At 47.3% G+C, this 25,628-nt stretch overlaps 1 protein-coding gene across 5 annotated transcripts in view; it reads right to left on the bottom strand.

The window, feature by feature from the left end:
* The window catches only part of STAG1 (STAG1 cohesin complex component), a 194,606-nt gene that overhangs the window by 121,605 nt on the left and 47,373 nt on the right, over nucleotides 1–25,628 (bottom strand). For 4 of the 5 annotated variants that reach the window (XM_071566923.1, XM_071566920.1, XM_071566922.1 and 1 more), the window contains exons 3-4: nucleotides 13,621–13,723; nucleotides 3,784–3,963 (exon numbers count right to left, since the gene is read on the bottom strand). In XM_071566923.1, coding sequence (XP_071423024.1) covers nucleotides 3,784–3,963; nucleotides 13,621–13,723 — 283 coding nt within the window. The remainder of the gene's footprint in view (nucleotides 1–3,783; nucleotides 3,964–13,620; nucleotides 13,724–25,628) is intronic. The other variant, XM_071566924.1, reaches the window with a different exon arrangement.

Genomic DNA, 25,628 nt, shown 5'->3' with positions numbered 1-25,628 from the left:
AACAGAGCTGTACTTGGGCAGAGAGGGAACCTCAAAGGTCCCCACGTGCCAAGGTCTGCAGACAAGAACATGAGGAACAACGTTCATTCCTGATCTCTGGAAAACAAAGAAGAACTGGTGGCACAATGAAAAACTCCATTTTAGCACACCAGAAAGCTCTGTCCAGACACAGGCCTTAAAATGCTTGCTGGCATATAATGGAGCCACTTTTCCTCTGGGCCATGTCAAATGAACACCAGGATTACCTCCACTGGCTGAGGGCAGGCAGAGGGGGCACACTTCCCTTCCAGATCAGCCTCCAGTGTGCAGTGAGCTGCACACATCAGTCAGGGGTGACTGCAATGCACATCATGTTCCAGGGGAACTGAGGCAGAGATCTGCTCGTGTTCTCTCACTGAACACCTGGAATTCTTGATCCCCCATTCTGTCAAGTTCTGGGGGAATAAATCCCCTTAGCACACAAGAAAGCAGGACACTTCTATACTTGGTTTGACCAATAGAACCACAAACTTCATTAGAGAAAATTGGTCATAACTGACTTAAGAGGAATTTCCGGTCTGAGGCCTAAACAAAACCTGGGATCATCAGAAGATCTTTAGTTCGTTGGCAGTTTGACACCAGGGACAGAGACCAAAGCAGAAGTGCCTGTGAAGGTTCCAGCTTTTGCCTGGGGGCTCAGCGGGAGGGGTGGAGGTTCTCCCAAGCCTTCATTCCCACCACTGTAAACTCACCAGTTCAGCTCACGAGAAATGCTGATACAGCCCATTCTGCCTGTGGAGGGTGAGTGAGGAAATGCAGTTGCTGCATAAAATTATTGAAGGAAAAATTAAATAAATGAAAGAGACAAATGGCAAAAAGCAGGAGTACCATGTTTGCTTAAGAAAATATAAACCCTAGCCTAAAAACGTTCTATGAACAGTTTTAGTGGAGGAAAACTGAAAAATGTCCCTGCAGAAAACAGGAGCAGCAGGTCCTGTCACACCTCACACACAGAGCAGCAGACAACTAACTGTGCAAAGGGTCACAGAGCAAACTGGAACCACTGACAACAACCTGACACCAACTTAGTGTGGGTATCAAATACAGTTAGAGTTCAAATGAGACTCAGCACCAACACAACCAGCACTGAGTGACAGAGCCAAAGACTTCATGCAAAGAGCTGAAGTACACTGGAAATACAAAATATTAACCTGACTTTGTGCCCCTGGAAGAAGGAAACAGCAATAAGGCTGATGAGAAGTAGTAAATGAATCCTTCTATGAGAACCAAAGGAGAGCAGAAGCTTAAAGCAAGTGGGCATTGAATTCTGTCACAGAGTTCCATGAGTGAGCATCACAAAGCCAGGACAATGTAACAACCAAAATAAATCCTGAGAGCAAGCAGCAGGAGCAGACAGATTAGAAATAAAAGCACACAATTCCCATGTAATCTCAGAATACATTAATTGAGTTTTCCTGGGTTTTCATTGCTGGAAGAAAACATGGGAGCAGTAAAAAAAAAAAAGAAAGAAAAGTTCATATTACAGGGAAATAACTAAATATTGAGAAACAATAGGTTCTGACAAGTACAAATACATGGCACTTGTTTAAAAATTGGAATACTGACAAAATTGCTAAAATTGGCCACAAAAAACCTGCATCAAAACTATGAAAACCAAAAATGCCAAGCAATCCTACATCAAAATCCCTATGCTATTACAGAAAAACACAAGTATAAAGACACTAATAAGTTTGGTTTATAAAACCTTGGGTTTACATGAGATTATTGTCCAGAAATGCAAGTTAAAAATATTAACTCATATTTTAATTGCATTCTCTTTCCTACTATAGGGTTTCTTTACTTTTCTTAATATTTTACCAACAGTAAATTTTTGAAATGATGGCTCAAGTCATTCATGCCTGTTTGCATCCCAAGCCTACAAATACACTTCCCTATTCCTTTACTGTTTGCATGTGATTCCTCCACTGCTTGGAATGTGCTGTCTCCTGCTCCCTCCTCCCTGCAGGCTGGCACAGGTTAACCATCTGTGGCACATGCACACACGCTCAAATATACAGACACATCCATCTACATATGCACATATAAGTACCCCATTTCTCAAAACAATTCCTTTGCATTTGAATTGCAAAGGTTTCTTAATACAAACATGCAGACAATTTCTTTTTTAGAGTTTCATCTGCAGAAGACTTCTAGGGCATGTCCTTTGGAAGAAACCTATCAGAGTCAACTCACACACACACACACACAGAGTCATCAAATACCAAAGCAATCACCCACTGCTTTCCATTTGGCTCCTGCAAACATCAGTAACTCTTAAGACAAACATAGTACATAAAGTATATTGTATGTTCTGTACCACAGTAAAACCAGAAAACAGACTCCAGATGTTTCCTCAGCTCTGGCCAAAAACAAAATTTGAAAGTGTTGCAAACCAAGTAAAGTTGGAAGCTCTGATGTAGAAAAAAAAGGCACAAGGAATCTGTAGCTTTGTGAGGAGTAAATTTGTTCTGTCTTCACCTACTGGATAAGAAGGTCAATCCTGAATAAGTGTAAATAAAGAAACTATGATTAAAAGGAAGTCTCATTTTCTTCCTGTTTATTACTTCCTTAAAATTACATCTCAGACCTTCCACAGATTTGATACTGAGAGAAGATTTTCAACAGCATTCACTCACTTGGAACACTCAATTCCTTTGGGAGTTAATCAGACCCAGCTTTAATTGAAAATGGGACTTGATGGCTAATTTCCCAGATTTGTAATTTTCTCATCTTGGGCATGATCAGTTAGTTTGTTTTGGTGCTGGAACTCCTGTTTTGTTGAAATGTGAAGTAAAGGAGGTTTGCTTGAACACTCCTTCAGTAGGAAGGACTGTTGGCTTTGCAGTGGACCAGCTGATCAGTGCTGGGCCCCTTTGCCTCTCCTCTGAGTGCCAAAACCAGTGGCTGCAGCACAGTAGCTTTACTAAAACCACACAACACTGACAAAACCAATCATCTCTGCAGGCTCTTGAGGTGGACTCATCTGGCCCACAGACTCTGTACGATTTCTGACCATAAAGGGAGCAAGAAACATTTCCACAGGCTGTTCACTGCAACTGTCTGATTTATTTTACAATGGCAAAGTCGCCTTAGGATGTGCCCATGTTTTCCCTCAGAGGAAGTCTGGGCCACTGCTTCAGCCTCCATCTGCAGTTCTGGTGGGACAGCAGAAGAATGCAAACTGCAGTGCAAAGCACTCCAAACTGCTCATGCCAGCAGGTGTTCCTGAAAACACAAGTGAACAAAAACGGCCCTGGATCCATCACTAATGTGTTATACCTTTTCCTTCCATAAAACTGATTCCAGGATATTCTTTAAGGCACTGCTTAATAGTTACAGGTACTTTTAATTTGGAAGCAATGAACAAAATAACGGAGAACTTGAAATACATGACTTTGTGAACTGTCTCTTGTCCTTCAGAAGTACATGGGGCACTCACAGAATCAGAATCACACACTATTCTGAGTTGGAAGGGACCCACGAGGATCATCGAGTCCAACTCTGAAGTCAATGGCCCACACAGGGGATTGAACCCATGACCTTGACATTATTACAACCAAGTTTTTTAACCAACTGAGCTAATCTCAAGGTTGACCTCAATGCAAGCCCATTCTGTCCCACACTTTAACACACAGTCTATTGGAGCAACAGTCATGAGAAAACACGATTCCAAGAGCTTAGCTCAGACTGAAGCCCTTCTGTCAGGACACAGAGTGGGAGGGGTGACACGAGGAGGTGCCTTACCTGCATAGCACTCTTCCCCAGCTTAACCACCTCGAACAGAGTGACAGGGTCCCCCTCTCCGTTCTGCTGCGGGTGCCCATTGGCTCTGCCCCGGCTGGCCCCTCGGGCTCCAGGCTCGGGCCGGCCCTTGTCTGCCGGAGACTTGCGCGGCTTCTTCGTGGCAGACTGGGCAAAGAAAACCAGCACAGGGAAAGTTTATTATAGCAGATCTGACACCACCCAAGGCCTCTGCACAAAGTTTACATGAGTATTACACATTCACACACATATATATAAGTACCACAGGATAAACCAGGCTGGGAGAGAGCTGCCCAGTCTGCAGCCTGACCTCCTGCCCACAGCAGGGGCAGCTGGCAATGCCACCAGGCTGCTCAGGGCTTCACCCACTCAGGCACACACATCTTCATTTGTCATCAGTTGCTGAGGAACAACTTAACAGCCACTGCCACGTCAGGGAAGTAGTGGTGAACTCCCAGGTCATGTCAATACCCATATGAGTTTTACACAACACAGCTGAAGTCAAGAACACAAACTTTTAGAGTAACTAGCGATCTTTGTAAGACATTAAAGATAGCAAGTTATTAAAAATAAACTGGTCAAATTAACATTCATTTTCTGTATTTTCATTTTTATGTAACTTTTATAAGAAACTGTGTACACAGTCAGCTCTTCAATGCAGATCACTGCATTTGTACAGCCAGATTTACTGATCACCACAGCCAGACCATCGTAATAGCCCATTGCTTCAAAATTTTATGAGTTGAAACATTTTCCCTGTGAATCTAAATTATTTAATGCAAAGTTCCTCTAGATTCTACAACCTTTCTACCAGTGGTATAGATACCACTTCTAAGGATTCACCTACTGAACAGTTTGATTTGAATTTGTCACTTGTGAAACAAAAGCAAAAAAAATTCTGGGGAATGACATCCGATTTTTTACTTCCGTATTCTATTTCTCCTCCTTACTGTGAGGCAGAAAGAAGCAAAAGCTGCTGTTTTACACAGAACAATGAAGCTATTTTGAGGAATTATTTTAAGGAAGACCATACATGAGCAAGTTAAAGCTTACATTTAGGACAGTACCCTCATGGGTAGCATTTACCAGCACGCTGTCAGCCAAGCTGCTATTAAAGCTTTTAGCAAAGAACACAAAGTCAACATTTTCAGTTGCATATTCCAATGCAGACACATTAAGACTTTTCCTTCAGGGGAGAGGATCTAATCTCTGGCAGGAAGCTGGCAGAAGACAGCCCTGCAGTCCAGCTTTCCAAGGGAGCCCTGCTGGGGGACAGAGCTGAAGGAAGGCCAAGGCAGAGTGCAAATGCCTCTTGCAAATACTCAATTAAGGGCTTGCAGAGAAATGCAAGCTGGCAAGCTTAAAATAATGGTACAATCTCTGAAGTTTTTTGGATAACATTTGCACTTAGTATCAAAAGAGTATCTCCCTCAATGAATTTTAAACATGTGCAAAGCTGTCTGTACCAGCAAGAATGTTACCAACGCAGGAAATGTCTGAGCTCTACCAAGCTCCGAGGAGACACATGACCTCTGTTTAATAAAATGGCAGAGAATTAGAAGTGAATTGACTCTTTGGAGATATATAATCCACATGCTTACTCAGTCTGGGTGACAGCACCTCAACTAGATACAAGTACTGCTAAATGAAAGCAGGAGTGCAAGTCGATGCACTAATGCAAGCCCCTCTACACTCAGTTTTTCTCAACATGTAATTCAAAGGGAGGCATTAAACACTGCAAGGACGAAGGGAAATGAGGTGAAGGAGGAATGTGAAAGGCACACCCCCAAAGTTACCCTGTCAGTGGGAAGCAATGAGAAAGGCCACCTGCTCGAGGGCCTGAGCACGAGTGCTGTGGAGCAGTGCACAGGCTCAGAATGAGGAATCACTGCACGGGTAAATGCCCAGTTTCAATTCCCCATCTGTCAGGTATGCTGGGAAAAGGGAGGTGCTTTGACCAAGACTCACAGTTTGAACTGGAAGACTGAGAACACCACTGAGCCCTCAGAAGAGGTACAGAAATAACTGACAGATGTGATTCTGACTACCTGAAGGGCAAAGCCAGATTCCTCAAGCCCAGGTAAGTACCTCAACATCCTGGCCCTGAATTAACACCAGATACATTACTGAGGCTACTTCTCTCCGGTACAGATTTTCTTCTGACAATCTGAACATCTCTCATAGTGGAGAAAACAAGTCATATATTTAACAAAAACCATTCTGCATCTAAGCTGGGGCACCTAAATCCAGATGCAGGATCTGTATTGAATCCTGCCTCCTGAGACAAAACAAGCAAAGGATCCTCTGCTAGAAACTGAAGCAAATCCAAAACTAGAACTGCCTGTTAGCCTAAAGCTTTGCAAGCACAAAGCACATGGCATTATCTTATTCATTAACATACAGCACAACTATGCCTTGTCAAACAATATTTGCAGTGCCCTCATATTTACAGCAAGAAACTTTTTATGCCATGTTGACATGTCTGGGCTTTGTACAGGCTCCTGCCCCTGAGCACAAAGTTCAGTAGGAAACCCTATTTCAAAAGGAAAATTTTTCACAGTGAGACAAGCAGTGGGCTCCTCAGCACTGGACACCTCACCCTCAGCTGGACAGGGTGCTGGGCTATCTTTTCTACATGTGCTTTTGTCAAGAAAGGTTGGATGATCCTTGAGATCCAGATGACCCTTAGGTCCCTTCCAACCTGTTATTCTATGACTCTATCCCAGCATGGAGACATCCAACACCACTGAAGCAAGTGAAGGAAAAGCAGGGACTGTGACATCCACAGAAGCACTAAGAGGACACACTCGTGATGTGGAAGACCTGTGGGGTATCTGCAGAAGCAGGTGCTCCTGGAAATGGAGTGGCAAAGTCAAGCCATGAATCTAAAACTGAGGATGCCAGAAAGAGGTAGCCCTGCATCCAACAAAGACACCTGCACTCACAAAAGGGTGGTCTTTCAGCTCAACGCAAAATGAACCCCAACCACGAAGAGCATCTACAAAGAAACAGCCCTGCCCAAGGCCGAGTGTGGCTCCAGTAAACCCATCAGACCATCACTGACTGGTGTAAAATGAAATGTTCCATCAGATCAGAGTGAATTTGTAGCAGATCTCTGTGAAGATCCACCATTGCTCATCAAGACACAGGAAAAACAGAACGTCTGTGACATATCAGGAGTGTAATTGTGGTTATTCTATGTCCCTTTACACCCCCTGCAGCCAGAAAGTTCCTGCCTAAAGCCCCCTTACACTGACAGTCAGACATCTTTGGGACTTCTTCCCTTGTTAAGCACCAGTCTGTCAGAATCCTGTGGTGGTGAGCAACTGATTGTTTCCCAGACTCGAAACTGACTTTTCTCCTGTTTGAGGGGGAGGGATCTCAGAAAAGCCATGGAAAAGACGAGCTTGTCAGCAATGCCATATCTAAATGTACTCATAAATCCTCAGAAACACCTCCAGAATCCAGGCATCTGCTGCAATGGCAGAGCCAACATCAGGACTACCAGAGGGAAGGATAAAGCAGCCTGACAAGGTAGGAATGCTTGAGGCTTTCTAATCCCACCCCAAGAAAGGTGCTGGTTGGAGCTGTGAGCCTGCAGCAGTCACATCTGTGCTGTCACTCTGGAACGCAGGACAGTCGGGCTGGTGTGGTGTGAAAAAGGACTGAGGTGCCAAAGGAAAACAGAAATCACTGATGATTTTTCATGTCTGTGAAGCAGATTCAACTGCCAACAACCAAAGCTGAGGCTTTATACACACCTGCATCAGGAAACTCAGGAGTTCCAGACCATGCCCCAGAAGCAACTCTAAAATGGCCTCATTGATGCCACACAACTCACCTGCTGCTTTAAGGCTTAAACTGAGGCAAACAGAAAGCAAAATACTTCCCTTGCCTGAAATTAAACTAAAACAATGGCAATTCAGAATGTTGTAATAATACTTTTCATGTCTTCAAAATGATTCTGAAGAAAAAATAGTGACCTCCATTTGTAAAATAAAGAAATACAGTGAAAGTTAATTCGCACACTACCAAAAAACAAAGTGGCTTCACATTTTTTTATTTAACATTCCCCAAGTTGATCTGATGCACTTCATGAAGAAATAAAGACAGTGAAAGTGTTACAGGTCAGTAACTCCACCTAAAGTGCCACTGTAACATGATGGCCTGTATCTGCATTCCCACTGTAATTTAAAGCAATAGATACCCATTACTCAAGACAGATGGATGAAGCATTTTAGCCTCCACTAGAGCAAGACTGAAGAACTTGCCTCTCCAAGGCATCAGCCTCTTGAGAGGCCTCTGTGTTATAACTTCATGTTAAGTGGAAGAGCGGTAATGTCTGGGCTCTCTCTGAATTAATCCTGATTAAAAAGGCCCACGGCACACGTTGTACCACCATCACAGTTATCCTGGATTTAAAGGGTCACTCTTTGGGCTTTTTTGGTCATAGAACCAAACAAGGTGCTCCCTGTGAAAAGCCTCATCCTGCAAATAAAGACAGACAGACACAGGACCCCCAATGTGCAGTGTGTACAGAGCTGCTCCAGCTGCAGCACTTCCAGTTCTGAACAAAAAACCAGCACAGGCAGCGTTGGGCGTGGTGGGACTATTTTACACCCCTATGTAAAAATCTATCAAGAGTTCTAAGCCACCTAAAGAATCAAGGAGTCTGCTATAAATTCTTGCAGCACTGCAATTCTTCTAGCTGAGGCAATTGCTACCAAATAAAGACTACTGCCCCAGAAAAATTAAGAACAGATTGCCAAGAATAAAAAAATAATTTTTAAAAAAAGCTTAAAAGGAAAACTTCTAATGCTGTTACAATTTCTCCACCAAGAAGCCACAGGCAGAAGGATAGAAAGTCTTCCTATTGATGCTCTACATGCACTGCATTTCTACTGAATTACAGACTCACTTAAGTTTCAGGGACAGGCAAGCAAGCTGAAACAGGACACTGATGTAAACCACAAACCTCCACTGCTACGAGAAGAAATTCTTCCAAGAGGATTCCTCCCTGTTATTAATCAGGACAAGTATGATTTGGAACCAGAGGCACAACTCAGTCCTCTGCTCTAACATCTCTGCTACAAGCTTAAATAAGGCCAGGAGTCTGCAGCAAAGTTAAAACTTCCCCTGTGAATGCAAAGATAAAGCAGTGTGGTCTGTCTCCTCCATACCAAAAACCACAGAAGGACCTGGAAGCAAAACTGTACAGCTTGCTCCAGGGACAAAGGATCAGCAGTGCCTGGTTCCATCCTGCCTTAACTGGAGAAAGACACGCTGTGGCCCCGAGTATGGGATGAGAGAGACACCAGCAGAGATCTCTGAACTGCCACCTCTGGAACAGACACACTGATGTCTCTGCTTGTGCTCTGAGTTACAGAGGCTGAATCTGCCTACTCCTGCTCCAAAGCTGAAACACAGCCAGGGATCTCTCACTCCCTCAAACCCGAACAGCTGAGGTTTGAGCCAAGCTATTCTGAGCTCCTGGGAAGGTAAGGCCAGGTAGGCCAAAATACAGCTTGCCAACAATGCTGAACAGTGTTGATAAGAGGTGACAAAAAGGACAGATAAATAACTGACCTGAGCCTGAGCTCATTAATGAACACTGGATTGCACCATAAGCCCTTGGGCTTTCAAATCCCCTACCCAGAAAAGGAGAGCACACCCATACCCAAGTATTTCAGTCACGGCAGACAGAAAGGGCATTCGGGCCAGTGTTACTCAGGAACTTCAACCAGAGCACCTTTATAGATCACTCCTTAAGTACAGCTCACAGAATTCACTAAATATATATGCAGGTGGGATCCTCACATACAGCACCACAAAAACACACACCAAAATATCCCAACTGCCTGGACAGATTCACCCCTTGGCCAGTCACTCCACAGGTGCACAAGATGTTTGGAAGGGGACACAATGAACAGGACACAATGAACTCCTGCTGAATTCCCAGTGAGGGCTGTGAACTCAGGACAGTCAGGTTAGATTCTGAGAGCTATTCTGAAAGACCAGCACACTCAATCTCCTTGCAAACTGTCAGGTTTACTCAGTCAAGCACTCACTAGAACAGTCCCACAGAAGTGGGGGGCTACTTGAAAAGCAGTGTTTTAGAACGGAATGACATAGGTTGAAAGGGATCTTACAGATCAGTTAGTTACAAGCTTTTCAGGATGGGAAAGCACCCCCAAAACATCATGGTTCATTATGAACTGAAGAGGTATTTGCTATAAAGGGCAACTATTCAAATGAGCACCATCTTCTTACAAAAGTCTCAGATCTGCAAAGAGGAAAACCTTTCTCTGAAAAACAGTCTGGAAAATCTTCTAGTATTAATCTTTCTGATAAAAGGTCAAGCTCATTCTGTAACACTACAGCAGAAATCTGCTTAACATACAAACATATTTAATGGAGTACATTGTGTGCAGCTCTGTAATAGAACCATGGTGCTACACAGAGGAGTAAATTCCCTTTCCTGAAGAAGTCAATGTTTATGGCAGATGGACCACTGTAGCTCTGACAGCCTAAGGACATCAGCAAATCAGCATTTACGGAGGCATATCTAATATCTAATCTTATTAGACCATAATATTGTAGTTAGTTAAAAACAAAGTACAAACCCAGAAGAGCTTTTGGGCAAAACCCCCTTTCTTTAGGTCAATAACAGAAATTAAAAACATCAAAACTAAGTATCAATTAATAAAAGCATCTCTGAATTTAATTAAATACTTTAATATGTTTCACATCTGAGAGTAAAGGTAGGTGGTACCTGTAGAGGAAACAAAAATCACATTAGTAGATGGCAAAGGAGGGGAAACAGTGTCAGAGCTGCACCTCCTGTAAGAACCAGGCAATTCACCAGGAGGGAAGGGAATGGTTGGCAACATGGAGAGGGGAGAATGTAGAGGAGGAAGGGAAGTGAAATACAATGTTTGCAAAACCACTCTGTCAGTAACTAAGACCATGACCTAACATGAAATAACACTGTGCATTTAACTGCCTAGATTGGCCTTTCCAAGGTGTTTGCATTTCTCCTCAAAGATATTAGACATTGAGTGGCTTTTTGGGCAGTTTTTTTTTGCAGAAGAACCAAGGAAGAAATGTATCATGAAATTAAATGAAACAAGTAGCTGAGAGAGGCAGTCTCCAGCTTTGGTGGCTTTCAGGACCAAACTGGACAAGCCACAAGCAATGTGGTCTGATCCTAAAGCTGACCCTGCTCTGCGCAGGAGGTTGCAAGACCACCTGAGGTCCCTCCCATTCTATGACTGATCATTACTGGTTTTCCATGCTGGAAGTTCTTCCAGTCCTAATATACCCTTTCTTGAGATTTTAAGGTGGAGGTCAAGAGGGGAAGAGAAGGTAGAACAGTGTAAATTATTCCAAATTTTAGCAAACCACAGTGTTATAAAGGACACCGTATTTGTTTTATTCTCCATTTCTTCTTGCAAGTTTTAAGACTGGATTTGGGTTTTTTTTGATCCCTAATGAGCATTAAGATGATGCTTTTACCAAATCACCTCTGACAATCCCCAAGTCTTGTTCCTGAGCAGCAGCAGGCAGCTCACAGCCACATCACCCTGGATGATGTGGAGAAAGCAATGGCTGTTTCCTCTGCATCTTCATTACTTTACAATCATGCACTTTATGAGCCTGGAGTTGCTCTGAGCATAATGAGCAATTCCTCCTGTAGAAACCTGAGAGCAGGACCAGTAGAGTGTTTCAGTGAATGTTCCCACAGGAGCTACTAATAAACTGAAATAGGGATGAGACATTCCTCTTTCCCTTCCAGTGAATGTGTGCTGGGTACAAAATACCACTTGTGTTGCTGTAACTTCAGTTCCTACATTCTGATGACCTTCTGGGTTAGCAATCCGGTTGCACCCACCTGTTTTTTTCATTAGATCTGCAAACCCCCATAAACTTACTAATGAGCTATTGGTAAGATAATTTTTGACTTTGCCCTTTGTTACAAGCTATATGAACAGGTCATCTGTTCTCTTTACCAGCTGCTTTAAAGTGTCCTGTAAAGAAGCTCCATGTTCATCAGCAAACCCATCCATCTGATGATGAATATTTGCACAGTAGGACATGGTTCAAAACCTTTCAAAAAGGAAAACAACGTGCCCAGAAAAGCCCAGGAGTTAAAATGCTGGCTCCCCAAGCAAGCCCAGAGCCTGATGCAAACTGAAACCCAACACTAAGGAAGCACTGGCTCCAGTTTGGCCAGAACACTGGAGGGGAACACAAGGTTCTGTCCAGTCTTTAGGCCTCAGCAGCCCACGTGAAAGACTTAAGACTTAGGATGGAAGCTCTTCAAGAACCAAGATGAAAAACGACATGACACACAGAACTTCCCCTTTGTTTTCCAACAAACTGGCTGTCCTAGTTCAGCAGGTGGGACCAGTTTATCACTGTGTGGATGATCAAAGCTATGTATTCTACCCTGTCTATTCATTTCCCAAGAACAATGGACCATTTGCAGCAACTGCCCAGTGCACACCTGACCCCTCAGGGTGTGAGCTGGGTGTGAAAGACATCTGAGGGATAAGAGCTGTGATAACTCCCCTCCAGGGAGTCGTTGGCACCTCCACACCCACCTCAGGGGTCGGGTCTGCTAATGGGCCATCAACAGTTCCAAAATACCCCAGGACTCACAGAGTTAATCACGCATTGTGTGACTCCCCGCCCTGGCGGAGGTACTGGGTGCTCCCACCTGGACCTGGGGGTACATATCTTGGGGTAAGAAAACGTCAGGGGTCACTCATTGGATCGAGAGGAGGACCAAAAACCTCAACAGGAGGAGACCACCACCTTCAACAAGCTGTGACCACCACTCTCCACCAGACTGCAACTGTCAGCTGCATCAATGGGTTTTCCACTTTGGACTTTTACTTTGGACTCGAGGGAACCACACAGGGTTCAGCACAGGGGCCAACAAACCCCTCTGTGCTTGTGCCCCAGAGGGCTGAGTCACACTGCTGGGGTTTTGTGGGTCAAACCCCATTCTTCTCTTTGTCCCATTGCATTTATTGTAATATTGTTATTAAATTGTAACTCTGACTTATAATCTCTTTTGTGTTGTGTTCATTTTTGTGCCAGTTTACCTTTAAACCAGCACACTGGCTATTTTATAAAATAAATGAAAACAGAAGAGGCCTCCTTAAATACCCTGTGTAATGGGGAAGTGTCTCTCTATGTTCCTATTTGTGGGCCAAGAGTGGGCAAAGGCTCCTGCAAAGCAGCAGGTCCTCCCCAGCAGACAGAACATCCTCACCTGCACTACACCAGAGAACAGGTTTGAGCCCCCCAGGCTGTATGTAAGATGCAACTTATGGCAATTACATTCCTTTTTAAGATATGTCAGTAGATTTTTTGAGGCACCTAGTTAGTATTATGCTGTAACTCTTCCATTCCCATTAACAGGTTATCATTTACCGAAAGGATGGCTCAAATGTCACCTGTCAGATGATTCATCACAACTTTCAAACAGTGTGGCTGTGCTTATTGAGGATGTTCTCATGTCTGCAAGAATGCTGTAATATCACACTAAAATCAAAACTGTAATGTTCATGTGAGCAGCCAGCAAAAGAAAAAGTAATAGCTATTATGAGATCATTTTTATGTCCCTTTTTAAGCATTCCAAACATTGTTTGCATATCATTCTGATAAATATTTCATACTACAAATCTTCATAAAGTTTGACATAAAATTCACTAAAATCCTATTTATGTGACCACAAGATGATCAGATGAAAAACAGTTTGCAGTCAATTTTAAATAGATGCATAACAAAGCAAAACTAAATTACACATACTGGAGGCCTGCCAGGACGGCCCCTTTTTCTTTTTCCTTTGACTTCTGCTTCTTCAAGCTCACTGCCAGCATCTGAGTGTGCAGTAGTTTCGTTTGTAGAGTCCCTAGGGGGGAAAAACACTGGATAAATTCAAATGATTTGAAACCAACAAGTCATCTATAACAGACTGATTAAATACTTCGTCCCAAGCCATTAAACAGACAAACAAAAGAAGTCAGCATTAAAAGGCTTGCCACACTTATTCTGCAAACCAAGGAACCAGGCATGGTTAGCCCTGGCAAAAAGCCTTACCTTTCCATGGGCTGGAATGTCACCTTATTGACTGGAAGTTCTTTAAACTAACAGCTTCATTTGAACCCATGTTATGCTTCCAAACTGGCCATGTTACACAGCACATCCTCAATACATCAATCCCACCAGGTATTTCCCAGTATCACCTTTCCTTCCCTCTCAGTGAGTGCTCCTGAGGCCACAGGCAGGACGTGAGCCCAGTGCAGCTGCCACCTCCCCAGCACAGTGACACCGGTCCCACTCGGGTGACACCCTGTTCCCAGGCACCCCCAGGACAGGCCTGTGCAGCTGCTCACACAGAGCATTAGTGCCCACCATGAGGCCCAAACCAGACAACTCCCTCCCATTTGAACTCAGTTATGATTTTTGCAGTTACAAAAATATTTTCACTTGTACAAGGGAAAGGCCTTGACACTGCTCAATGCCTCTCAGCAGAGGGGCCCACACTCTCATTTTTCATTCCCAGTTTCAGATTTGAGACCATCCCAAGGAGAAAAAAAGTTCGCCCAGTTTTCACCACCCCCCAGCCAGATGAACAGGTACCTCTCTGCCTTCCAAAGAGACCTGGCATCAGATTCTGCCCCAGAGCAGCCCACACACAAACCCACACCTGTTACTGATGTGCTTTATTTGCACTGTGCATGGCCACCAGTGCATAAGATCTCTGTACACTTTCATTCACAGCTAAGAATGTCCTGGATTACTCAGATGGGTCAAATCTGGCTCTAATCATAGATTTCTTTAAATCCAATACCATTTCCTTGAAGTGAAAGGAGTTTGATTGCTGTCTGACTAGTACAAGATGCAGGTGAAAACCAGACCAATGTGGTATTTAAGAGAGTCTCAAGCACAAAAGGTATGCATCAGTGATCTGGTTTCCAGAAACTGAGACGCTTCAGCGAGCCGAGATCTGCACAGATCTTCCACATTGTCTGGGGGGTTATTTTTTGTTTTGTTTCATAGATCAGGAATTCAGAAATTTGCTGTATGACCAAGGAAACTATTCAATGATGCAGAAAGATACCACTGTATCAGAAGCAGGAATGTTCTGATATTCTTCTTTACTGAAGTTACTGTATCTTCTAGGTCTGCTCTCCCTCAACTCATTCTGCAGAACTATGATGAATTTCTAATATCAAGACTTTATTTTCCAAGTTTTTTCATTCTGCAACCACAGGAACACCAAAGGCCCCACAGAATCCTTTCAAAAAGCCAGAATAAAACATATATGAATCTCTTTCTGAAAGAAACATTAATGGATTATTTCTAAATACTCTACACACCCTTGAAAGCCAGATGTCCTAGATTCAAAAACAGTATTCAGGTACACCTGAGTTCACAAATTACAGGCTTGCAAAACAGTATCTCTACAAAATACTGAAAATGCAGCTTTGTTATGAAAAATTAAAAAGTAGCTTTTCTGCTTCATAAAATATGAGATCTGAAAAATTTACTATCAAGCTATGAATTTGGGAAAAAAACCAAACCCAAAAATGTAAAAAGTCTAAAACCAAATAAAAGATACCCCACGTGGACTTCAAAATGACTTGGTAAGAAGGGGCCAGACCAGAGAAAAGCAATGCAGTGAATACAGCTGAAAACATGCTTGTGCAGATGAACATACCCAGCCTTTACTCAAAGACCTCATCACAGTGCAACTCAATTTGGCAAAAATGTGTATGGCCTCACAATGACCATTTTAATAGATTTTGAATACAGAAGTGAGGAACTCCATAAAAATATTTGCTGCTGTCTACTGCTGTAGACATTAAAACCATTCTGTCTTGCTCTCTGGAAAAAATCCCCAAGGTTCTCTCCAGTCTGCTCAGATCCTTACTGGGAAAGCTTTAGGCATGGTGTGTCTGTGCAACCAATACTGCCATTCCTGGGGAAACACAGTGCTGTTCCAGCTTACAGACCTGCACCCCCAGGATCATCAGAACAGGAAGATTTCTCTCCATTAAAACCAGACAGCAATCCTCCCATGCAAACAGCTCAAACCCTTCTCTGGAAACACTAGAGCTTTATAAATAAACTAAACTCCACTACTACTTCACATGTATCCAGTGCACAGAAATTCTGACTTTGCTACAGCCTTGGTTTGGATCTACCAAAACCTCTGGAGATTTGTGTATTTAGTTCTGGAAATTCCAATTGTTTCTAAACACTGCATACTGAAGGAACAGTTAAATTATTAACCACCCTCTCTTCCTTGCCTTAGACTGTTGTCTCAAACCTGCTTCTCTTAATATTCCTCTGGTAAAACTTCTCTGGCTTGATGGAAGCATTTTTGGCTTTTTCTCTTTTTGGGAAAGGCTCAGTAAATCAGTCCTAAGGGTGAGATTCATCTAATCTAAATTTGAGACATGTACAATGCAGAGCAGAAAATCTTTAGGTGCAACACACATCATGCTAAGGTCAGTGTCCAAAATTGGTCAGACAGTTTAAATTTTATAAATTTTATTTTCTCTCTATTGATGGTAAGGTGATCACACAAGCAGTTCAAATATAAATGTGTAAAATTAAACAAGATCAATCTCACTCTACCACCTCGTGAGGCAGAGAGGAGATTAATTTCAAAGAATATAAATATGTAAGGAGAAAGAGGAAAACATCATCAAGTAAATTCCCCTTCAATCCCTGCATTTATTTGAAGTAGGGAGACAGAATCAAGGACAAGCTACAGTTCTTGGCTGGTTTAACACTAAAATAAACATCATTTCAGGCAGCAGGGAATTCTGTCTGAATCGTGGAACTCATGCACAGAAAGGCCCTCCCCTCCCAGTAAAGCCCCGAGTCCCCTCAGCCTGGGAGGTGGTGCCTCCTGCTCCTGTCACAGCCCTGCAGTTGCTCTGGGCACACACACCTGCCCCTTTTCCTCTTCTTTCCAAACTCAGACAGCAGTAAAGCGTCTCTGCAGCTCTGTCAGGCTGGTAACACTCCCTGAGAGGAGCAGCTGGCCAGCATCCATCCCCCTCATCCCTACACATGTTGCAGAACTGCCAGGAAGCAATTCATCTGGTGGCAGTTACCCACATCTCGATAGACCAGAATGATCCCATCCTCATTGCACAGGGGTGTGACTGGTCACCTGAGGGGGAAACTTCGGCTTAGTCACAGTTTATCCTCCCTGAAGCTGTAGTGAGGGAAGATACTCCGGGCCCAAGGAGAGCTGCCTCATGTAAGAAGAGGAGAGCTGGCAGTGCCCAAGGCTAATCCTTTCCTCTTTAAGACTCCTCTGACATGACAGATGAGAGAATTTGGCAGGGTGGGGGACCTACAAGACTGGGGTGAGCAGAGCAAAGCAGACAAGTGACAAACCCTTCTAGGGGCTCAAGTTTCCTCTGCTTTGCGTTCTGGTTTCTGTGGTGACTAAAGCATCCTATAAAGTGGCTCTAAATCCAGGGTGCCTCCTTGGAACTATTATTCCGGAGTTATAATAACTAGCCATTGGAACCATCCATATATTAATAAAGAATTAACGGATTACTGGGCAGCCTTTTGCCATGTCATGTTTCTGAACACCTTATTTCCATAAATAAATTTCACATCTCTGTAAAATAAAGGAAAACAAATGTACCTTCCTTCTACTATTACATAAAGCACTAATTATGGAGTTTATACACCATGTCCCTTTAAGAACACACCACAGCAGAACCCTGAGCTCATGCATCGGTTTTGGTAAATAAAAACACTTCTATAAGCTTTTATCAGTGTTGCTGAGGTGGCTCAAGGTTCCGGCAGAGATAAATTCAGAAATTGCTACTGCCACCAGATTCAGCCTTGTGAAAAAAAGAACTGATGAAGAAAAATGGCTAAATGCACAGGCTCATGAATCATGGATGAATCAGCTCTCACGGCTGATCCTCCACACTCCAAGAGGAACATGCCTCACAGCCAACACGAGTCAACCCATTGAGGGAAGACTCAGAACTGTCCATCACACGGGTCAAATACTCCACAGGTTTTCTCCAGACATCTGAAACACCAGTAAATGAAATAATTTCTTCAATGCGTTCTGAAGCCAGTTCTGTGGACCCAGAAAGCTTAAAGATTTCTCCTTTCACATTCCCTCAGCAGAGAAGATCTTGGGAGGTAGTAATTAATATGGTCCTAAGCAAATATATTAATATATCAAATTGACTTCAGGACCATTTGATTAAACAGAGTAGCTAAAAACGTTAGAAAATGATATGAAAAAGGAAAAATAAGGCACAGGAGTGGGAGATCATAATAATCCTTCAAAGCTGCATGTTTAAGAGCTAGAAAGAAACCCTTGGCTATGTGGAACTAGACTGTGGCTTCCCAAACTTAAGTGTGAGAAGCCAATACCCCTAACCCAAAGATCACTTCAGGTTTCCTCACCCTCAGCAAGACTCCTTCCTGATGGAAGCCTGGTTGGGACCTTTTGAAATAGCAGTTATCACTTTCTCTGAGCCCTCAGGGAAGTCTCAAAGCCATGTGCAAATCCTACCTTTTTTTTTTTTTTTGTAAAAAGAAATATCTCATCTTGTTTACAAGCAATCAAACCTGTAAATATTACTGAGGATGGTATCTCACCAACACTTTGCACATTAAATGGTCCCAGCTCTACAAAAACTAAAATGCATACATATTTTCTTTTATTTCTTAATGTTGCATGCAGTGTCACCCCTGGCTTGAGCTTGTGCTCACCCACAGCCTTCTTGTTTTTACAGAGGTTTTAAAGATAAATCAAAAAACTACAGTGCAGAGCACGTTATTAATAAGGTCAGGCAAATAACTTCACAATTGTCTAAGCATTCAGTTTCTTAAATTAGTGGATTTGATAACTTCACTTGGAACATCACTCAGTCTTGATCAACTGAGGCTCCTTCACACAACATGGCAAAAAAGCTCCATCAGACACATGGCAAGCAAAACAACTTTCCATTAGAGGGTTACCAAATATACAATGGTCAACGTTCCAGGTGAATGTACCAGGAGTGGGAGAGGAGGGGGCAGGCGGTGGAAATGGCGAGGGGACTGGAGCAGAGGGGAGGGAATGGAATGGGGAGACCTATAAGGGGAGGGGGGGGCTCTGTGAGAGCAAAGGGGGCCTGTGTGAGGGCATAAAGGGGCTCTGTGAGGGAATAGGAGGGCTCTATGAGGGCACAGGGGGGCTCTGTGAGGGCACAGGGGGGCTCTGTGAGGGCACAGGGGGGCTCTGTGAGGGCACAGGGGGAGCTCTGTCAGGGCATAGGGGAGTTTATGAGGGCACAGGGGCGCTCTGTGAGGAGATGAGGGCTCTGTGAGGAAATAGGGGGGGCTCTGTGAGGGGATGGGGGGGTTTATGAGGGCATAGGGGGGCTCTGTGAGGGCAGTGTTGGAACCTGTAAAGTGATGGGGGGCTTTCTGAGGATATAGGGGGCTCTATGAGGGTATAGAGGGCTTCTGAGAGGGGATGGGGGGAGCACTGTGAGGGCATAGGGGATTTATGTGAGCATAGGGGGGCTCTGTGAGGGCATGGGGGTCTCCGTGAGGGTATAGAGGGGTTTATGAGGGCATAGAGTGGCTCTGTGAGGGCATAGAGGTGTTTATGAGGGCATGGGGGGGCACTCCGAGGGCATAGGGCGATTTATAAGGGCATAGGAGGGCTCTCTGAGGGAATAGGGGGGGCTCTGTGAGGGACTAGGAGGGCTCTCTCAGGGCATAGGGGGCCACTGTGATGGGATGGGAGAATCTGTGAGGGCATAAGCAGGGCTCTGTGAGAGCAAAGGGGGACTCTGGGAGGGAATATGGGGGTTTATGTGGCCATAGTGGGGCTCTGTGATGGCATGGGGGGCTCTGTGAGGGTATAGAGGCGCTCTGTAAAGGGATGGGGGAGTCCGTGAGGGCATAGAAGGGTTTCTGAGGGCATAGGGGAGCTCTGTGAGGGCATAGGGGTGCTCTGTGAGGGGAGTGCTGGAACTAGTGAAGGGATGAGAGGCTCTGTGAGGAAACAGGGGGCTGTATGAGGGAATAGGGGGCTTCTGAGAGGGTATGGGGGGCTCTGTGAGAGCGTAGGAGGGCTCTGTGAGGGCATGGGGGGGCTCTCTGAGGGCATAGGGGTGCTCTGTGAGGGGAGTGCTGGAACTAGTGAAGGGATGAGAGGCTCTGTGAGGAAACAGGGGGCTGTATGAGGGAATAGGGGGCTTCTGAGAGGGTATGGGGGGCTCTGTGAGAGCGTAGGAGGGCTCTGTGAGGGCATAGGGGACCTCTGTGAGGGCATATTAGGGGGACTCTCTGAGGGTATGGGTGGGCCCTGTGAGGGGATGAGTGGGCCCTGTGAAGGCATAAAGGGCTGTGTGAGGGAATAGGGGGCTCTATGAGAGCATAGGGGGCTCTCTGAGGAAATAGGGGGGGCTCTGTGAGGGAATGGGGGGGCTCTGTGAGGGCATAGAGGGATTTATGAAGGCATAGGGGGGCTCTGTGAGGGCATGGGGGGCTCTCTGAGGGAATAGGGGAGCTCTCTAAGGGAAAAGGGCTCTGAGAGCGGATGAGGGGGTCTGTGAAGAGATGTGGGCTCTGTCAGGGCATAGGGGGCTCTCTGACGGACTAGGAGCACTCTCTCAGGGCACAGGAGGGCTCTCTCAGGGCATAGGAGGGCTCTCTCAGGGCATAGGAGGGCTCTGTGATGGGATGGAGGACACTGTGAGGGAATAGAGGTGCTCTGTAAAGGGATGAGGGCTTTGTAAGGAGGGAATAGCGGGATTTATGTGGGCATAGGACGGCTGTTTGAGGGCATAGGGGGGCTCTATGAGGGGATGGGGGCTCTGTGAGGGAATAGAGGTGCTCTGTAAAGGGATGAGGGCTTTGTAAGGAGGGAATAGGGGGGTTTATGCAGGCATAGGGTGGCTGTGTGAGGCCATAGGGGGGCTCTATGAGGGGATGGGGGCTCTGTGAGAGGATGGGAGGGTCTCTGAGGGCATAGGGGGGTTCTGTGAAGGCATAGGGGGCTCTGTGAGGGCATGGGAGTGATGGAACTTGTGAAGGGATGGGGGGCTTTGTGAGGGAATAGGGGGCTCTATGAGGGCATAGAGGGCTTCTGAGAGGGGATGGGGGGCTCTGTGAGAGTGTAGGAGGGCTCTGTGAGGGAATAGGGGGGATCTGTGAGGGAATAGGGGGGATCTGTGAGGAAATAGGGGGGATCTGTGAGGGAACAGGGGGGATCTGTGAGGGAACAGGGGGGATCTGTATCGGCATGTGGAGCAAGGTGAGGGGAGTGCTGGGTCCTGTGAGGCGATGGGAGGCTCTGCGAAGGGATGGGGGACTCTGGGGGAGGGGGTGGATCTGTGAAGAGTTGGGGGGGCACTGTGAGGGGTTTGGGGGGGCTCTGTGAGGGCATGAGGGGCTCTGTGAGGGGAGTGCTGGAAGTTGTGAGGGGATGAGGGACTCTGTGAGGGAATAGGGGGCTATATGAGGGCATAGGGGGCTTCTGAGAGGGGATAGGGGGCTCTGTGAGAGCGTAGGAGGGCTCTGTGAGGGCATGGGGGGATCTGTGAGGGGATGTGGGCTCTGAATCGGCATGTGGAGCTCGGTGAGAGGAGTGCTGGGCCCTGTCAGGCGATGGGGGGCTCTGCGAAGGGATGGGGGACTCTGGGGGATGGGGTGGATCTGTGAGGGGTTTGGGGGGCCTCTGTGAGAGGTTTGGGAGGGATCTGTGAGGGGTTTGCAAGGGCTCTGTGAGATCATAGGGGGTCTCTGTGAGGGCATAGGGGGACTCTGTGAGGGAATAGGGGGGCACTGTGAAGGAATAGGAGGGCTGTGTGAGTGAATAGGGGGCTATGTGAGGGAACAGCGGGGTTTGTGAGGGCATGCGGGGCTCTGTAAGGACATGGGGGGGGCTTTGAAGGCATAGGGGGGTTCTGTGAGGAAATAGAGGCTCTGCGAGGGGATGGGGGACTTTGTGATGGAATAGAGGGCTCTATGAGGGCATAGAGGGCTTCTGAGAGGGGATGGAGGGCTCTGTGAGGGCATAAAGGGGCTGTCTGAGGGCATAGGGGGCTCTGTGAGGGCATAGGGGGACTCTGTGAGGGCATAGGGGGACTCTGTGAGGGCATAGGGGGACTCTGTGAGGGCATAGGGGGACTCTGTGAGGGCATAGGGGGACTCTGTGAGGGAATAGGGGGACTCTGTGAGGGAATAGGGGGACTCTGTGAGGGAATAGGGGGACTCTGTGAGGGAATAGGGGGACTCTGTGAGGGAATAGGGGGACTCTGTGAGGGAATAGGGGGACTCTGTGAGGGCATAAAGGGGCTCTGTGAGGGCATAAAGGGGGCTCTGTGAGGGCATCAGGGGCTCTGTGAGGGCATCGGGGGCTCTGTGAGCATATGGCAGGCTCTGTGAAGAGATGAGGGGCTCTGTAAGGAGATGAGGGACTGTGAGGGCAAAGAAGGGTTTCTGAGGGCATAGGGGGCTCTGAGAGGGCATAGGGGGGCTCTGTGAGGGCATATGTGCTCAAACTTGTGAAGAGATGGGGGGCTTTGTGAGGGAATAGCGGGCTCTATGAGGGCATAGAGGGCTTCTGAGGGGGGATGGGGGGCTCTGTGAGAGCATAGGAGGGCTCTGTGAAGGCATAGGAAGGCTCTGTGAGGGCATAGGGAGGCTCTGTGAGGGTAGAGGGGGGTTTATAAGGCCATAGAGGGCCTCTGTGATGAAATGGGGGTGATCTATGAGGTAACAGGGGGGCTCTGTGAGGGCACAGGGGGGCTCTTTGCGGGCATAGGGTGACTCTGTGAAGGAATAGGTGGGCTCTGTGAAGGAATAGGGGGGCTCTCTGAGGGAAGAGGGGGTCTCTGTCAGGGCATAGGGGGGCTCTGTGAGGGAAAAAGAAAGCTCTGTGAGTGAATAGGGGTGCTATGTGAGGGAACGGGGGGGTTATGAGAGTATGAGAGGCTTTGTAAGGACATGGTGGGGGGTTGAGGGCATAGGGGGCTTCTGAGAGTGAAGGGGGGGCTCTGTGAGGGCATAAAGGGGCTCTCTGAGGGCATAGGGGGCTCTGTGAGGGAATAGGGGGCCTGTGAGGGAATACTGTGGCTCTGTGAGGGAACACGGGGGCTCTGTGAGGGAACACGGGGGCTCTGTGAGGGAACACGGGGGCTCTGTGAGGGAACACGGGGGCTCTGTGAAGAGATGAGGGGCGCTGTAAGGAGATGAGGGACTCTGACAGGGCATAGAAGGGTTTCTGAGGGCATAGGGGGCTCTGAGAGGGCATAGGGGGGCTCTGTGAGGGGAGTGCTGGAACTTGTGATGAGGGGCTTTGTGAGGGAATAGGGGGCTCTATGAGGGCATAGAGGGCTTCTGAGAGGGGATGGGGGACTCTGTGAGAGCGTAGGAGGGCTCTGTGAGGGCATAGGAAGGCTCGGTGAGGGTAGAGGGGGATTTATGAGGGCATGGGGGGTGCTCTGTCAGGGCATAGGGAGGCTCTGTGAGGGAACAGGTGGGCTCTGTGTGGGAACACTGGGGCTCTGTGAGGGCATAGGGGTATTTATAAGGGCATAGGAGGGCTCTGTGAGGAAATAGGGGAGCTCTCTGAGCGAATAGGGGGGCTCTGTCAGGGCATAGGGAAGCCCTGTGAGGGAATAGGGGGCTTTATGAGGGCATAGGGGGCTTTATGAGGGCATAGGAAGGGCTATGGGAGGGCATAGGAGGGCTCTGTGATGAAATGGGGGTGCTCTATGAGGTAACTGGGAGGCTCTCTGAGGGCATAGGATGACTCTGTGAAGGAATAGGGGGGCTCTCTGAGGGAATAGGGGGGCTCTGTGAGGGCATTGGAGGGGTTTATGAGGGCATATGGGGGCTCTGTGAGGGCATGGGGGGCTCTGTGTAGGTATGGAGGTGCTCTGTGAGGGAATACGGGGGCTCTCTGATGGCATGGAGGGGCTCTCTGAGGGACTAGGAGGGCTCTGTGAGGGAATATGGGGGCTCTGTGAGGGCATAGGAGAGCTCTGTGAAGGAATGGGGGGCTCTGTGAAGGAATAGGGGGGCTTTATAAGGGAATAGGGGGGTTTATGTAGTCATAGGGGGGACGTGTGAGGGCATAGGGGGGCTCTATCAGGGGATGGGGGTCTGTGAGGGGATGGGAGGATCTCTGAGGGCACAGGGGGATTCTGTGAAGGCAGAGGTGGGCTGTGTGAGGGCATGGGAGTGCTGGGACTTGTGAAGGGATGGGGGGCTTTGTGAGGGAATAGGGGGCCCTGTCACGGCATACGGGGGTTTATGAGGGCATAGGGGGGCCCTGTAAGGGCATGGGGGGGTTTATTAAGGCATAGGGGAGTACTGTGAGGAAATAGGGGGGCTCTGTGAGGGGATAGACAGCTCTATGAGGGCATATGGGGCTTCTGAGAGGGGATGGGGGTCTCTGTGAGGGCATAGGGGGGTTTATGTGGGCATAGGAGGGCTCTGTGAGGGAATAGGGGATGCAGTGAGGGCATAGAAGGGTTTATGAGGGCATAGGGGGGTTCTGTGAAGGCATAGGGGCACTCTGTGAGGGGAGTGTTGGAACTTGTGAAGGGATGGGGGGCTTTGTGAGGGAATAGGGGGCTCTATGAGGGCATAGAGGGCTTCTGAGAGGGGATGGGGGGCTCAGTGAGAGTGTAGGAGGGTTCTGTGAAGGAATAGGGGGGATCTGTGAGGGAATAGGGGGGTTTATGAGGGCATAAGGGGGCCCTGTAAGGGTATAGGGGGGGTTATGAAGGCATAGGGGGGTTCTGTGAGGAAATGGGGGGGCTCTGTGATGGAATGGGTGACTTTGTGAGGGAATAGATGGCTCTATGATGGCATATTGGGCTTCTGAGAGGGGATGGGGGGGCTCCATGAGGACATAGGGGGGTTTATGTAGGCATAGGAGGGCTTTGTGACGGAATAGAGGGGTCTGTGAGGGAATAGGGGATGCAGTGAGGGCATTGAGGGGTTTATGAGGGCATAGGGGGGTTCTGTGAAGGCATAGGGGGCTCTCTGTGAGGGGAGTGCTGGAACTTGTGAAGGGATGGGGAGCTTTGTGAGGGAACAGGGGGATCTATGAGGGCATAGAGAGCTTCTGAGAGGGCATGGGGGACTCTGTGAGAGCGTAGGAGGGCTCTGTGAGGGAATAGGAAGGATCTGTGAGGGAATAGGGGGGATGTGTGAGGGAATAGGGGGGATCTGTGAGGGAATAGGGGGGATCTGTGAGGGAATAGGGGGGATCTGTGAGGGGATGTGGGCTCTGAATCGGCATGTGGAGCTCGGTGAGGGAGTGCTGGGCCCTGTCAGGCGATGGGGGGCTCTGCGAAGGGATGGGGGACTCTGGGGGATGGGGTGGATCTGTGAGGGGTTTGGGGGGGCCCTGTGAGGGGTTTGGATGGGCTCTGTGAGGAAATAGGGGGTTCTGTGAAGAAATAGGGGGCCTCTGTGAGGGAACAGGAGGGCTCTGTGAGGGCATAGGAGGGCTCTGTGAGGGCATGGGGAGCTCTGTCAGGCCATAGGGGGGCTCTATCAGGGAATAGGGGGCTCTGTGAGGGGAGTGCTGGAACTTCTGAAGGGATGGGGGGCTTTGTGAGGGAATAGGGGGCTCTGTGAGGGCATAGGGGGCTTCTGAGAGGGGATGGGGGGCTCTGTGAGAGCGTAGGAGGGCTCTTTGAGGGCATAGAGAGGATCTCTGAGGAGATGTGGGCTCTGTATCGGGTTGTGGAGCTCAGTGAGGGTAGTGCTGGCCCCCTGTCATGCGATGGGGGGCTCTG

This window comes from Pithys albifrons, chromosome 11 (assembly GCF_047495875.1).
Source record: "Pithys albifrons albifrons isolate INPA30051 chromosome 11, PitAlb_v1, whole genome shotgun sequence".
NCBI classification, from domain to species: Eukaryota; Metazoa; Chordata; class Aves; order Passeriformes; family Thamnophilidae; genus Pithys; species Pithys albifrons.
Note: the sequence above shows the minus strand (reverse complement) of the source record. Positions and strands in the feature narration are given on the sequence as shown.